This window comes from Phoenix dactylifera, chromosome 3 (genome assembly GCF_009389715.1).
Source record: "Phoenix dactylifera cultivar Barhee BC4 chromosome 3, palm_55x_up_171113_PBpolish2nd_filt_p, whole genome shotgun sequence".
In the NCBI taxonomy this organism is placed as follows: domain Eukaryota; kingdom Viridiplantae; phylum Streptophyta; class Magnoliopsida; order Arecales; family Arecaceae; genus Phoenix; species Phoenix dactylifera.
Window position 1 is genome coordinate 866,025 of NC_052394.1, and position 16,738 is coordinate 882,762.

The 16,738-nt window shown below is 41.8% G+C and overlaps 2 protein-coding genes across 2 annotated transcripts; both read right to left on the reverse strand.

The window, feature by feature from the left end:
- Positions 1-314: 314 nt before the first annotated feature.
- Positions 315-2,958, reverse strand: LOC103715658 (laccase-4). The gene is made up of 6 exons (XM_039124158.1): positions 2,766-2,958; positions 2,514-2,665; positions 2,027-2,271; positions 1,806-1,934; positions 722-1,690; positions 315-634 (listed from the first exon to the last, which is right to left on the reverse strand). The coding sequence occupies exons 1-6, from the start codon at positions 2,892-2,894 to the stop codon at positions 504-506; spliced, it is 1,755 nt and encodes a 584-aa protein (XP_038980086.1). The 5' UTR covers positions 2,895-2,958; the 3' UTR covers positions 315-503.
- Positions 2,959-7,719: 4,761 nt separating this feature from the next.
- Positions 7,720-10,517, reverse strand: LOC120110148 (zinc transporter 1-like). Its single transcript, XM_039124156.1, has 2 exons — positions 9,281-10,517; positions 7,720-8,289 (listed from the first exon to the last, which is right to left on the reverse strand). The coding sequence occupies exons 1-2, from the start codon at positions 10,407-10,409 to the stop codon at positions 7,898-7,900; spliced, it is 1,521 nt and encodes a 506-aa protein (XP_038980084.1). The 5' UTR covers positions 10,410-10,517; the 3' UTR covers positions 7,720-7,897.
- Positions 10,518-16,738: the final 6,221 nt, after the last annotated feature.

A 16,738-nucleotide genomic window follows, 5' to 3' on the forward strand; every position in this document is an offset into this window, starting at 1 on the left:
ATTCTGTTGGGTTTCTGTTGATTCAGTTGAGATCTTCTCCAATTTGGTAATGGATGGAAGAGGATCAGTATCTCTCACTCCTGGCTGCTTGTATATTATGTGATGACATGGTTGTGATTAAGAGAGGCTCTCTGCAGTCCAATCCTGAACAAGAGAGAATCCTAACTCCAACCTGGAGGACTACCTCTAGGCAATTAACTAGCTTTGATCATAGTTTATAACAGCAGCAACAATATAATTTTGTAATAATAAAAATTTGTTACTTTAAGCGAGAAAAATAGAACCTAAACCAACTCAGTCTTCATTGTCATTGTCGAAGTCAAAAACTTTCAACTAGGAGTTACAGGAAGGGACTCTCTTGCATCAGACATCTCCCTTGTTTATGTGAAAAGAGACAGCCGCCGGTCCAAAAGTGGCCACCGTAAGTTAACCCCAGAACGAGATGGAAGGAAAAAAAAAAAAAAAAGAACTTGATGAACTTATCAAAATAAACAAACTAAAGTCTAGCATTTGGGAAGATCCGACGGGGGCGGGGGAAGCTTCTGGTTTGGGAGGTTCCCATCCAACACCAACCACGCCATCTTCAGACCCCAACTCGTGTGCACCTCCAGGTGGCAATGCATGAACCACACACCTGCATGGGCCCACCACATCATGATCACGGAACGAAATCAGGCAAAACTTACATGCGCTAGTGCATGCGTACCATGCAGATACTCACCGGGATTATCAGCCAGGAATCGGATGGCCACCCATCCTCCAGGGGGCACGCTTACCGTGTTCCTCTCGACCGGGTCCACAAGGTTAAACTTGGCCGGGTCCTTCGCCGGGTCATGGTTCCCGAACCCCTGGCCGACCACGAAGAAGTTGAAGCCATGGAGGTGCAGTGGATGGCTCTCGTTCCCCAGAATGCTGGTGTCTTGCATCACTAGCTCCACGCTAGCGTTGAATGGGAGTACCACCAACCTGGTGCCACTGCCCACCAGAGTGTTGTTGGGAGGAGTCCCCGTGTAGTTGAATGGTATCAGAGGGGTGATGGGGAAGTCCGGGGTGTAGATTCCCTTCGACTGGCCGAAGAAATGGGCTTGGAGAAGGGCTGTGGCGGGCATTGAGAACGATACGTTGTTGATGGTGGCGGCAAATTTGGTCCCATTTGGCCCTTGGCATGTCTGGTTCCGGGGGCACGGGCTCGTCCCCAGCCCCACAGTGAAGAAGAAGTGCCTATCGACGGTTTGAGGAACCTTGGCCGGATATTGTGTGGTTGCCAAGCTACGCAGCTTGCTGGTGAAGCTTGCAACAAACGTTGTGTCGTTAAGAGATGGGAGGCTTGGTTTGAATAGTGGGAGCTTCTTGCTGGAGGAGGGTGATGACGAAGCATCGGAGTGTCGGTATTCGAGAATGCCGGCAGTGATTGTGTTGTCGAAGATACCTTGGCCAGTGGCATAGGGTCTTGCTAGCATTAGGAACGTAGCACCGGGGAAGCTGGGCTTAGTGCGGAGGAGGACATTGGCGGTCTGGCCAGGGGCTGTGATGAGAGTGTCGGTATCGAAGGGCTTCACGTACACAGCATCAACTTCAACAATGGTGAGGGTGTGATTGGCGATGCTGAAGAAGAGTTCGTCGTTTAGTGCAGCATTGATAATGCGAAGAAGGTATGTCCTCCCAGGTTTTACACTTAGCTTGAACGTATCTGCTAATTGCCACCATCATCATGTCATAGATTACACTACCCTTAAGAGGCTTAAATAAGTATTAATATTATCACCATTCACACTTTTCCTCGCGCCGAAGCGTGATGACAGTACCTTTAGCTGAGCAATTGTACCACGGCCCTGGTAGCCCATTCATGGTATAGGCGTCAGAGACATTTGGGCCTCCACCTGTTTGAAGAGCCTGGTTAATTACAGCTTCAGTGTCGGCGTTCCACCACTCCCCTACAAGTAAAAGCAAATGCTGGTTTATTCAACTCCTGGCAAGACTTCGTCATGGAAAATTCTGAATTTAAATGGAAGACGAGACATTATACCAAAGATCACAGGCACTTCTTTGTAGGGTTTGGCGAATGGGTAGGGGACACCAAGCTTGGGGAGGATGACAATGGGCCCATAGAGGGTGGCTCTGAGCCACGATATATGGGCATGCCAGAAGAGAGTTCCCCTCTGGGCCACAATCGTGAAGTTGTAGACGTAGCTCTGGCCCGTTCGTATGGGGCACTGTGCCACGTATGCCGGCCCGTCAGCCCAACCACTTCTCAGCTGCCGAACCCCATGCCTTCACCCCACCACCATTCATTACAAGTGCATCGATCTATATTGTTAGTGTCTCAAACATATACCGAACTACCGGGTTTATATATATATAGGAGAAGAAAGGTGGTAGATCCAGCCTGTTTTTATTTGAGAAAATGTAAATAAGAAGCAAGGACCACCTAGTATGTTGGTGCTCCAGGGAACTTCATATATTAACACAATAATCATTCTGCTATTATTATGTTTTGGGAGTTCCTTACGTACCAATGTATGCTGACATTGCTCTGGACATGGTTAACCACCTTAACAATGATACGGTCACCTTCTCTGGCCACGATTCTAGGCCCCGGGAACTGCCCATTGACAGTCACCATGCTCTTCGTGTGGCACAACCGTGTGACGTTGGTCATTTGGATCTGAGGAATTAAGAAATTAAAGCAATGCATGTTCAAGGATAAAAGTGATTGGAATGAACGCTACGTACACATGAGCATGCATGTCTGGAAGGATACATACATCAAATTTGTAGTGCCTGGTAATGCCAGTTTGTTGCGCGCATGGAAGCTCCGGGAAGAGAAGAAAGGTGCCGAAAGCAAAGACCAGAGCACCGGCCAGAGCTCTCGAGTGAAGAAGGAAGGCATCCATCTCACTCCCTCTTTTGCAAAGTAACTAGTTTGCTAGCTAGCTTGCTAGGAAGGCAGACCAACGGGAAAATATGTGAATAGCTAGGTTTGTGCTTAATTTGGAGCTTGCGAGGGAGTGCATATATAGAGGGAGATGACGGTTTAATATTGCGATCATGGATTAGGTGACTCCATGTTGCCACTCAATAAAGAGAGATGGAGGAGTTCCTTTCATGGGGGATGCTAGTCCAGCTTAGCTTTGGAGTGTTGCCAAAGCCAGACAAATATATTCCGAGGCTGTGAGTTTATATCCTTGCTAGTTACGGCATGTCCAAAGCTAACAATCGTGATGGTATTTTCTCTCTCCGAGAGAGAGAAACTTGCTGTTATTGTTCAGTACTGTCATTGTTGTAATTTGGTCAGGACAGAGACTCTTGGACAAATGCCTTCGTCCGCTTCATTAGCTGTTTCCTTTTAATGTGATTTCTTTCCTCTCGCTCTCTCCAATATACAACCTGTCAAAATAGTCGTGGCATGAGATCCTGCAGGTGCTGGGGCTGGTAATGGTCTTTCTTAGTCTCTATTCTCTGGTTCTTTGAGCAAGAGAAGGATGTTTGACCCAGCTCACTCATCTAAGTTATCTCTTCACCTGGCAATAGTTGGTCGGGGGCAAGAATATATACATACATCAAATTATACTTGCAACCATAAATCTTTTGTGTGCTCTTTTCAAAGTGAAGCTCATCACCAACTTCTCAGGCCTCTGGATGCTGCGTGATACCATGTAAGTTACACGAGAATTTGGCATTTAAATCATGCGACCACATGAGTGTATAGTTGGTAAAAAGGCAGGACAGAGTGGATGTCAGTTTTGCACTAAAAGGATTAACTGCTTGATAAGTACACTCATTCTCTTAGGGCTCGTTTGGTTCGCGGGAAGTATTTTCCCTCCTAGGAATATGATTCCTGGGAATCATATAGGAATCATATTCCTAGGAAGAGGATACCTAGGAAAGTATTTTTGGCATGTTTGGTTAACCATGGGAAAGTGACAAATTTCCAAAGTGCTTATGTTTGGTTGACCATCCACTTTCCTAGGAAAGTTATGTATAATTCCTATTATGCCCTTAATAAAAATTAGTTCTTTAATGCCTCTTTAATGCTTCTTTAATGTTGAAGGGTCTTTTTGGGAAAAAATAAAAAAGGAGTGATTCCCACCTCATGGGAAAGTAACTTTCCCATGTTTCTCATGGGAAAGACTTTCCCATGAAATGTGGGAATCATATTCCCATGGGAATACAACTTTCCCATCTCTCTCCTTTGAAAACTCCAACCAAACAAGAGGCATTTCATTACTTTTCCGTTGACCACACTTTCCCCCCTTCTTTTCCTGCGAACCAAACGAGCCCTTATATGGAAGAGTTATTCCGTGATGTCATCATCGTGCTACATCAAACAATGCCTCACAATTAATGGCTGTCCCTTGTTGAAGTAAGAATGAGTGATGACAGGATGCATGGTAAAATTTATTTATTTATTTGTAACTAATTTAGGACCAATCCACTTCCTTCATTGGAACTCACAGGCTACGTGCCGATTGACATAGTCAAATGCTAGATAGATAGATAAATAGATAGAAAGACATAGTCAATTGCACCCTCTTTTTTTTCTTTTTTTTTAACCAATTACCTACTTCTGGGTGGTAATACCTCCCTTCGCTATCAAAAGAAGAAGAAAAAAAAACGATTGCCTACTTTAAGATTAAAGAAATCTGCGTTTGTTTTCATGGCACTCTTTTTGTGGTTCCATGCTACGAAATCAACTTATGATACCTGCGAGACACCACATGAAGGAGACCACCTAAAAGAAATGTATCGTAGTGAATTAGGTTTTGGTGGCTTGGTCCTAATTTTACACGCTGTAACTTTCCCTGGGCTCTTGACCACGGTGAAAAATAGACCGGAAAAATTCACCAGCATTTGCTGTTAGTGTTGATGCTAACAATTGCCGCGGTCACCCACCAGTCGTATCATTGACGGGCCCTAACCCTATGTTCGATCGCTTTGGTTGAAGGATGTTGACCGTTTGGAACTTCGGATCAAGATATCTAATGGGAAGACCTAAAACAAATATAATGTCTCAAAAAGCCACTGAATCCGAGTCCTTGCTCGGCCATTGTTCTCAAGTCTAAACCATTCAAAATAATTGATTGACCTCTAAAATTTTCCTTCAAAATAGATTCTTAATCTACAATTACTCCTAAAGAACAGGATCGGAGCTACTTAATGATACAAACATGTTACATGTGTTTCATGGTTAAGCAAGATCTACTGCCATCAGAGGCGGCCCAATGCATTTTGGGGCCTAAGATGAACTCACTAAAGAGGCCTTTTTTTAATAATAAAAAAATTAATAAGTATAAAATATTATAAAAATTTATTTAAAAATAATTCGTCTAACTTTTTGAGATGCAAATTACTAATCAAATTAAACTTTTGTACTCAAGATTCATGTTGAAGACTGACTAGCCAAATAGATGAAGCCAAGTTAACTAGCCGAGTAACTAAGTTACTAATTAAGCAAGCGAACTAGTCAAGTAGGCAAGTAGCCAACAAATGAACAATCAACAAGACAATAGCGTTACAAACACCAAGTGGGCCAAGGCCCAAGTCCTATGCTCTCTCTGTCTCTGGACTTTGCGTCATTATTTATGAATCGTTCCTTCTTGGATACCCAGTAAACGGACTAAGATCTTTAATATCAGAAAATCTATGGGCTCGTTTGGTTCGTGGGAACCATTTTTTCTGGTTTACATAAGTATTTTTACAGAGTACTTATGTTTGGTTGACCATCTACTTTTCTAAAAAAGTTATATGTAATTCCTATTATACCCTTAATACAAATTAGGTCTTTAATTCCTCTTTAATGATGAAGGGCCTTTTTAGAAAAAAATAAAGATGGAGTGATTCCCGCATCATGGAAAGTAACTTTTCCATGTTTCTCATGGGAAAGACTTTTCTATGAAATATGGGAATCATATTCCCATGGGAATATAACTTTTTCATCTTTCTCATTTGAAAACTCCAACCAAACAAGAGGCATCTCATTACTTTTCCGTTGACCACACTTTTTCCCTTTCTTTTCCCGCGAACCAAACGAGCCCTATGTGTATTTGATAAGCAGAAAAAAAAACTTATGAAACTAAAAGGACTCAATAATTGAAAATCAGATAAGAATATCTCATATTATTTCTGTTTGGATGGAAGATCCCCAGAGAGCACCTGTTGAAAACTTTTTATTTTCTTCAAAAGATAATCACTTCATACCCAGCAAAAAAGAAAAACAGAGGAGAAGATAAGTTCTCTACATTATGCTCTTCTTTCTTTCTTTTTGTAAAGACTTATCTTCCTTCATTTCCTTTTTTGTTTAGTTGTTTCTAACACCATTCCACAAGGAAAATGAAGAGAATGGTAAACCCCCGTGAAAAGAGAAGACATGGTTTTAAAATAGAGCAATGACGAAGAGAAGTGGAGAAAAATGTAACAAAACTCACACAAATGGATCCTTGGGAGAGTTTCTCCAAAGCTTCTTATTTCTCCCCTTCTTTGGCCTTCTCCTCTCCTTCTTTCTCCTTTACTTGGCTCGCAGGATCTGAAATATCACAACATTCAAAAATATTCAACAAGTAGCAGAAATAGAACAGAGTCCATCATCAATAGGGAAAAAAATAAAAACTTAAGATGAGGAAAGAAATAAAGGATTCAAATGCACTCGTAGATGCACCATGATTTCATCAATAAAATGCACAAATCCCCCAAGATCCCACTCAAGACCAACCAAAACTCAGAAATCATTGATTATATTACCATAAAATGCAAGAGACATCATATTATTTGGTGTTTACCTCTCGAATCGAAGCGGAAAATCCTGACAAAGGCCTCAGAGATGAGCACTTTAAACCCCAAATCACGGTGAGAGCACAAGAAAGGCATCAATCCCACGATACTTACCTTGCTTGTGCCTGAATCAGCCCGATCCCTTCCTTTCGAGTGTTGGCAACACCACCACCTTAGTTCTTCTCGCTCCAAGAGGTTCACCTTGCTTGTGGCCGGCCCCCTTCTCGACGGTGTGGCACTGGGCGCACTTGGTCTTGAAGATCTTCTCCCCGGCCTTCGGATTGCCGAGAAGATCCTCCGCGAACGATGCCATTTGAGATCTAGAGGGTTAGGGTTTGTTTCGCTTCTACACGGCGAAGGCCAACTACCGCTCCCCCTTATATATCTTCGTTGAAATTATTAAAATACCCTCACTACCTCTTGAAATGGCATTGGTCACCTATTTTATTGTAATAGAAAATTTGAAAAGTTAGGGGTATTTTAGAGATGAATGATGGTTCTGGAAGCTTGGGCCGGGAAGTGGGGCCTTTCTTTGGGCCAAGGCCTTAGGCGACTGCCTATCTCGCCTAACGGTCGGGCCGGCCCTAACTGCCATGCACATACTTTTTTCACTGATATGATACTGTTTAATAATAAATGCTTCATACTAAGAAAAACATGTCTAATGATTGTCTAAAACAGTTTCTTCGGAATGGAAATGGAGGAAGGGGGAACCTTCCCACAGGTATTTGATTATTAAAAACAGTAATACAAGAGAAGAGCAAGAACTCAACGTACATTGTCTTATGTATGTACTCCATATGTTTGTCGTGCTCTCTTTCTTCATATCAATGAGTTATGCATGTCCAGAAATGCTACTAATAGTTCAAATCCCACAGTTGTCAAAATATTTTTAATCTCAAGGAAAAAGTGGTTAAAAGATATTAATAAAAACAAGGTGGTTTCTCATTTACCGTGAGATTTAAAAGCATTTTTGACTCCTTATTAAAGAACTTATGGTTTGTTTCCACAGGCCACACCGCACGTAAATCAAGATAAATACATCAGCAAACCAAACTTCACCACACCACACAGATCTTAGTCTATTTAAATCGGGAATAATATGAAAGATCAGCAAGCAAAATTACACTCAATCCCATATCATGACTACAGCTATAACGGCAACTCCAATGAGTACTGCGAGGAACTTGAAGAAGGGAGTGTCGAAGAAACTTGGTTCTTGCGGCTTGAAGCCCTTGGCAATGAGATGGTTGATGGCCACATAGATGAACACCCCACAGGCAAGGCCCATGGAGATGGCGTAGATCCAATCAGCCACTGGTCCTTGCGTTGTAGCATCAATGGCAATGCCAATTCCTACACCAATGGGGCTCGAAATGGCAAAGGCAAGTGAGTAGACCACGGTCATCAAGAACGGCCTCTTGGGTAGCATCCTAAGCAGTGCAATTCCCATGGCGATGGCAGCGAAGATTTTGTGCAGGCTTATAGTCCATAGGTTCCTCCATGCACTGGTCTTTGTATCTGGAATCGAATACCATAGAAGTTATATATGCTTCGTGGCATTGTCTAAAGCAAGAAAATTTTTCCGTGGCTGGAAATTTTATGGTGCATAAGCTTATTCTCTTGTCAACAAAGGTGCAATATGGTGACAATCCACCTCACACTTCACTCATAAATAAGATGAGACAAGATCAGCACAGAAAAGATGGAAAATAGAATTAAACTTCTGTTACATTTAGAGATGCTCCATAAGAAAGATGTATAATTTCTCTCCGGTTGGAATTTATAATATTGTTCTTCATAAAAATCAGTAAGGACTACTTCAGATTTCCATTTCTTCTGAATTCATTACAACAATTAAACCACGATTTATTTCTCATTCATGAAAAGCAAGTCAGCTTTCGCTCCACCAGCTCATGTTTCGAATCTGGCCTACTGTCAGAAAATACGAGATACGCTCCTCGAAGGAGAGTTATTTATCCTTGCATGTTCACCTTCCAACAAATAAAATCAACCCGCGGAGGGAATTTTGCCTCAGAGGAGAATTCAACCTGAATTCCTGCAATTCCTGATGTTGTTTTCACTAGACAGAGCGAGTTTGTAAACCAAAATCCTTTGCATTTAACTTCTTAGAAGTAAAATTTTGTTCATTCACAGTCATTTTCTGCATATCTAACTTCTTGTTCATCTTAACTATTGGTTCTCGCACGATCCCTTGATTCCTCTGATTCCTTTGGAACCTTTTTTTTTTCCTAATTTTTTGTTCAAATATTACTTCCCTTGGACCTTACAGCAACCCCTTTTATAAATGACAGTGTCAGACCATGCAATCTGAATCCTTTGGAGCCTTTTTATTTCTTCTCATTTTTTGTTCAAATGTAACTTTCCTTGGACCTTACAGCTACTCCTATTATAAATGACAGTGTTACCTTACTATTTCTCACCTTCATCTCCTGCGCATAAGACTCCAAGAGATTTTCTAAATGACATGAAAAATTTATCACCAACATACCAGCAACTCCGACAGCTATCCCTTCGAACACGGAGTGAAAACAAAGGGCTAGGATGAGCAGCAACGTGTCTCCCAGCGATGTGGTCCTCACGAAAGTAGGATGGAGATCCGGCCTCATCTCCTCCCCATGTCCTTCGCCGCGATTCCCTCCCTCCACCTCCACTCTCGCCTCCTTCCTTCCAACCTGCGTCACCCAGACAATGATGCAGTCTCCAAACATGGTGATCAGGTAACCGACTGATGCTAGCATAAATGCGAAAGGATAAGTCTTGGACGTGAGATCAGCGAAGGTGCTGTTGGCATCCGCCAGGAAGTGTATGAGTGAGGTGCCCAAGAAGACCCCACCGGCAAATTGGGTCCCCATGAGAAGGAAGCTCTCATTCCATCTGTAGAAGTAGGGGGAGACTCCACCAGCGAAGGTGCTCACCAAAAGGATCACAAGGCACCAGATCTTCACGGCGATCAGGCCTCTCGACCGCAAGTTTTCCTGCTCATCCCCACTAGCATCATGGTCGTGGCCTCCATGGGCACTCACTTGGGAAAATGACATAACGAGGAAGAGGATGAGGAGCAAGGTTTTGCATAGAGGCCTTGAGGCATTCATAGGAGCCCAAAATACTGGTGACGTGCAGGGCGAGGGAGAGCTAGGGGCACCGGTACTTTGGTGATCGCCGCAGTTTGCCGCATCAGCATCAATGTTGGTGTCATGGTCGTGGCATAATTTGGTGTTCGCTTGGAAGGACAGGAAGGGAAGGAGGAGCAAGACTGCCCAAAGAGGGCTCAAGGCTTTGATAGGAGCTGAAGCCATGGATAAGCTGGGGGATGAGGGGGAGCTGGGGGCACTGTTGGGGGCTGGCGCAGGGGCACTGGGTTGGGTGTCATGGTCATGGCCTTCATGGGCTCGTGCTTGGATGGATAACAGAGAATGAATAAGCAGTAGAAGCAATACTACCCAAAGAGGGCCCAAGGTTTTCATTGAAGCTGGAGCGATGGAGGAAGCTCCTGGGGCACCTGTAGGGGCAAGTGATGGGGCACCATGGTCGTGGCCTTCATGGCCGCTTACTTGGAGGGAGAACAAAGAAAGGAAGAGGGGGAGCAAGATTTTCCTAAAATGCCTCGAGGCCTTCATTGGAGCTGAAGCGGTGGACGAGTTTGGGGATGGGGGAGACCGTCTCTTCCTCTCTCTTCCTTCCCTTTTTGATGGGTTCTTCCTTGTTTACCTTTGATTTTGGGGATCGCGTACATGGGACGTAAAAAAATTCATGCATGATTGAATAGCATTGGTACTTTTTATTTGGTTGCTGTGCAGTACACTTATGACTTTTGGAAGGTTGTACTGCACATTCCTCTTCGGTCATTCTATAATTTGTTTGAGAGTGCAAGACTTAAGGAGGTATTAATTAATGATAGAAATCATGTCGATTTCCCTTCGTAACTTCAGTCTTGATTTTATTTATATGTGTGTACGAAAATCTTATCCCAATAACATCCCAACGGCTACGCGAGAGACGTTTCTTGGGTTATTCTTGCTCCTAAAATCAAAATGTTTGACTTTAATCCATCAAACTGTGCGAGTGACATATGATGGATTTACGTAGGCTTCAAGCTGCATTGATAATAAAAAAATTTTATTCTAACACTACACCGGAGAAATTCTTTACAATTCAATTTACTAAATCAAATGGGATTAGCTCATCTTTCCTAACTAGTTTGCATCAATAATAATTTTCACTACTAACTTTCTGAAACAATAGCAAGCAATCCTTATTGTTGTCCACCTTCAGAATCCTACTTAATTCTTATTAAATGGGTTCCCATGCTATCAATAGCTAATTTCTGAAATCTTTATTATTAAATTCTTTCTTGAAAAAAGAAAACTAAAATTATCAAGTTTACACCATTTTTTCAAAAAAGTGTCATTCCAAATAAATTTGGAAAAAAAACTGAGATTATCTTATGAGAAAGTTGGTAGATTACTAATAAATCTAGTGACCAATGGAGGCTAGCTTCTACCCCCTTAATCACCTTTTTCTTAAAAAAAAAAAAAAAGAGGTGTGGGGGGGAAGTTGGTATAATATGTAAACTAAAAGTAGAAGATAAAGTTATGACGGTAACTTTTTGTGTATTATATACCAATTCAAAGGCTAGCATATAAAAATCATATACATCATTAATCAACCTGTCAAAATCCCACAATACAAAATCATATCTCCCTCCAAACTGATTCATCCAAATATTATAATTTTATATCTCTAGCAACATCTTGGCACATCTGCTCAAACTTATTATAAGGACACCAAGAATGTTGATAAGGCAATTCATGCTTTTTGGTGAAAGATGCAAACAAATCTATAGATGCAGTCTTTGCAATACAACTAAAATGAACTCTACAATAGAATTGCTCACCAGCTGACATATTGAACACAAGAGGTAAATAAGCATTTCGGTGCAAGACCCTTAGTGAAAAAAACAAATGGACACTGGATAGAGGAGAGAAATTGGTTGATGCTAAGGAGATAAATGTAGCCATCACAGAAAGAGGACATAAGCTAGCGCACCAGGATCGAGTTAGAAACCAAGGCAGCTAATTATGATTTAAACATGCTTATGCCGTGTCTCTGTTCATAATTCTGCAACGCAATTAGGGACAGAATAATGGTAACCAGGTGTAGAAAGAACAATACATGCATGATTTTGGTATTCTAGTTGCTTGCCTTTCCCCCCATATGCATCAAATATCATTAATTGGATGCAGTTTGAGCTGGAATTTTATGTCTGGATCCATAATTAAGTATGCAGTTTGCTGAAAAAATTAGCATATTCTAGAACTTAGGCCTATCAGTCCATTGTTACTCTATGCTCCCGTATGAAAGTGGAATTATATATACATAGCAGCAGCTGATTACAGCATCATTAACACAAAGTTGCAAACTAATTAAGGCAATCAGGCTTAATTAACTTGTCAAGGCCCTCCTGAGCCCTCTCTCTACTGACCAGAATGTAGGGTTTGATTGAATTTTCTAGCCAATTGGGATTGCATCCTTGGCAAGAAAGAAGAACAATGACCATTGTGGGATTTATTCTGCCTGGATCTACAGTTAAGCCAAAGTGATCGGCCTAGCGCACACAGGCATAGGCTGACTATTCTTTTCTTCTTCATTTCAAAAAAAGAGAAAAAAAAAAACTATTCTTTTCTTCTTACTTGTTATTTTTCAGTGGCATCGATTGTCACCTATAGTCCGGATCATTGCTCAGTAGAATAGTAAAATACTCGGCTGACAAGAACAATGGCGTAGATTCGGGTCATGGAATAACCACTTTGTGCAAAAGATTGCCAAAGACCAGATACGTCCCGGTTTGTCGAAATATTTAACTTAATATACGCACTTTCCAAAGAGTCCTCAAATGCCAGTGAGATGGTGCTGTTTTGGGTTAAACAAACGTTTACATATTTACGTAACGTGGAAACAAGCTTAGTTTCCTGGACGAGAATGGTGCATAACATTAAACCATGCATGATGAAGACTGGCATTGTATTTGCCAAAAAAAAAAAGAAGGATTGGTGTCGAAACTATCCCGGGGGAAAACAGAAGGAGAGAGAAAATTACCAAAGCATACTTATGTAAAGAAGCACACCGAGTGGCTCTCTAAACCTATAAGATTTTATCTATAGTGAAAACCGATATTCTGCGATATAAGAGAAAGTATGATAGCTAGCTCATCTTTACAGAGAGATACTAAGCGTCAAACACGAGTAGCATCATAACTCTGCGTAAGAAAAGATAAATCAGAAATCCATAACCAAAGCCCTGTCCGCCTGAAGATTCTACTTCATGGATGGGTTCATACGCTCCTTCAGGATCTCTCTGTGGCATCTCCTCCATTGTGATACCCAGAAAAAAAAAAAAAAAGAGAGGTGGACGGGCCGGCCCGAAAAGACCGGGCCCATCCACCATATACGATCGTGCTTAGGGCACGATCGTGGGAGAAGAAACACAAAAAAAAAAAGGGCAGCAGCGGCGCTAGGGAGGGCGATCGCCGGAGGAAGCCGGTCGTCGGGGGAGCTTGACCGCCGGAGAAGAGGGCGATCGTGGGGGAAAGCGGCGGATTTCGCAAGCCGGCGGGTCAAGGAGGAGGATCCCCACCAAACACACGAAGAGGCCTCGGATCCGTGGGTTTACTCACGGATTTCTCCACCGATTTCTCGCCGGAAGGGCCGCCGGAGCATCCCGCCGGACCGAGGTAAGTCCTTGTGCTTCATTGATGGGTTTTTGGGTGGTGTTGGTGGAGTTTTGGCCGGTGAAGCCGTCGAAGAGGGATCCGAAACAGGGTACCCCTGTTTCGGCCCCTTTCTTTTGGATTTCGCCACCGCCGGCCTCCGGGATTGGCCGAGGTCCATGGCGGTGGGGTGGTCGGGATAGAGGAGATTTGGAGTAGGGTTCTAGGGCTTTGATTGGAGATGGGGGATGGCGGATCCGAGGCCTTCCTCCTCGTGATCCCGTCCCTTCCTCCTCTCCCTCCGCGTGGGTTGGCCCCCGGCGGCGACGACAGCGGTCGGAGGGAAGGCAGCTTGGGTTGTCGTCGGGTGTGGGGGGAGAGAGGCTGAGCTACCACCTCGGTGGTTCATCTGTTGATGATGGAGGGGAGGGAAGAAAGAAAGAAAGAAAGAAGAAGGAAAAAAAAAAAAAAAAAAAAGGGGGACCCCTTTTTGCGGGTTCATGGGAGGAAGAAGAGGAGACCTCTTCTTCCCCTTTCTCTTGGCCGGCCACCATCACCGGCGACCGCAAAAGTGGCGGCCGGCGATGGTTCGGCCAGTGGTGTTGTTGGGTTGGGGGTCTGTGTTGGGCTGAGTTGGACCTAATTGGATCTGTGGGCTGGGTTGGTTCGGGCCCGAGATCTGATCTGGACCTGTAATCTGGTTTGGTTTAATTGGGCCTAATCTGTGTTGGGCCACAATTGGTTTTGGGTTTAAAGGATTCTGATTTTTGGGATTTAGTTTACTTATTCTTAGGGTCTATGCTTGATCTTAGGGACCCATTCTTGGATTTATGAACTTAGGAGTTTAAGGGGTTGAAATTAGTTTAAATTATGTTTCTTAATTAATTAAATAATTAATATTTATGTTTAATCAGGGGTTCGTGATATCAGTGGCAGGGATTTTTAAGCGAACCCAGGTAGGTAACCTTGCTTAAAGTATGATTTACATGTACTATGCATATGTGTGATTATTTCCAGCATATTGATATGTTTTATATTCTTGGCAGTATTATCATTTAGAAGCATGTTTTTGACTGTAAATCGATCATCTGAAAATCTATTATGCATATATATTGGTTTTGAAAACTTATGTTTATATTAAGTTTGATTGTTGGAATTTGTGGATGTGATTTTGGAGACCGCGTGACTATTGTCTAGGATTCCCGCCAATGGGGTGGAAACGTTGGCCCTGTCGACTTGTATGAGGAGCTAGTTCCGGCACTATGGGGTGTTTTGGCTCTGCAGAGCATGCTCTGAGGAGCAGAGATTGGGATTGGTTTGCGGATCATCATATTTATTTGTGCACATGACCTGTAGTTATATTGCATATGCTTTAATACATGTTATCGTGACTTTATGCATGTTGTTACCTACTGAGCTGTTGTAGCTCATACCTGTTTTTGACATAATTGCAGGAGATGATTGATAGGGGATTCGGGAGGAGAGGACTTATGACAATGGACATAGATAGATTTAGATTCATTTTGTCATAAGTAATTGATCTTGTAAATAAATGTTATCAACTTTATTTGAGACATTTGAAATTGAATTATTGATTTGATTATCATAAATGATAGATTTTTAGTATTGATATTGTGATCTGATGTTGTGACTTGAGTGTCTGATTATTCAGCCTTGCACGCCCGTGCGGTCCGCCGTGCGGGTGTGCGGCGTCTGGCGCGTCCCGGGCCTAGGTTCGGGTTCGGGGCGTGACAGATTTAGTGGGATTCATTGGTATCAGAGCTTAAGGTTAAGGTATCCTAAGGTTTAAGTTCAGGTAAGTATCAGTGGAGAATTATGATAGAAAAACTATCAGAGATTTGGTTTATAATCACTTGAGATTGTAACAAGAATAATATTATGAACTAAGGTTTAACACCACTAGGGACTGTGGCCTTAGTGGCATTAAAGTTTGAGGTTTAAGATTATTGGAAAATGTGACCAGTTGGAATCTGAGCATATGTTTAAGATCACTAGGGATCGTGACAGAAATATATCATAGCTTAAGGTTATGATCACTTAGGACATGACAATTAAATTCAGTGCTTAAGCTGTAAGATCACTGGGCATTGTGATAAAATGTATGCATCGGTTTGGTTTTCGATGCATACGGAAGGAAAGTATAAATTATCTTTGATCATGATAAGAGAGGTTTGACCTAAGATAAGTGTTGGTCAATAATGGCATATCGAGTATACCATGTTCAGATATTATTTAAATGATTTGAAAGTTCAAATTTGATATGAGTTTTGATGTGATCATACTTTTGGTTTTGCTGCTAATTATTAGAGTGGGATTTGTACGTTGATTTAGTATTGGAGTAAGCTAAGGAGATTTCATAATATTGAAAGGAACGTTCTTCGAAGTTGAAAATGTATGTGGATTATATCTGGTGTTGGCATGTTGGATATTGCAAATAGGTCTATTTCCTATGGATGTATTTGATTATTTTGAGGCCATAGAGTATGCATATTGATGGGAGAATTCTAATTATTTGAATTCTCATGTTTGGATTGGGCTACTGGATTTTACTTATAATTGTAGAAGACTATTTGATGTGTTAATTTAAAACTCAAGCTTAGGTTTAAGATTTGAGCAGGGATCTTTTGTCATTATTGATGAAGCCACTAATAAATGTCATATTGAGTTGAGACTTCGGTTATGAGATGCTTACATGAATTATCATATATAGCATCGTTGATGGATTTTAAGAATCTTGGTGAAGGAAGATCTGGAGATCGATCGAGTTAAATTCTAGTGTATTGGCTCAATGACTTCTAAACCATTGAATTTGAAGTAAATCTTTTGGAAAGAAGATCAACGTAGATTGTTTAATCGAATTGCTGAGGAAATCCACGGTTAACTTATTTTAAATTAAACCTAGATATTTTTGGATTCTAAGAAGGTTGTGGAGATCACATTAGTGACCTTAAACTTGACTAAAGGATCGGAGGTTAATTATGGTATGTACACTCTATATAAATTGAGGACAGAAAGATCTAAAGGTTTTGCTCTAGTTCTACTTGGAAATTTGAAATTTGGAGTTTCTTAGTCTCAATGCAAAGTGATACTTTAGTCAGAAATCATTTTGTGACTTTAAAGAATTAAATGAATTAAATCAGAGTGTGCAGCGGAAGTGTGGTGGTTTGACTTATTTTGAAACTGGTTAAGATCATTAATATTTGATCTAAAAGGCATTAT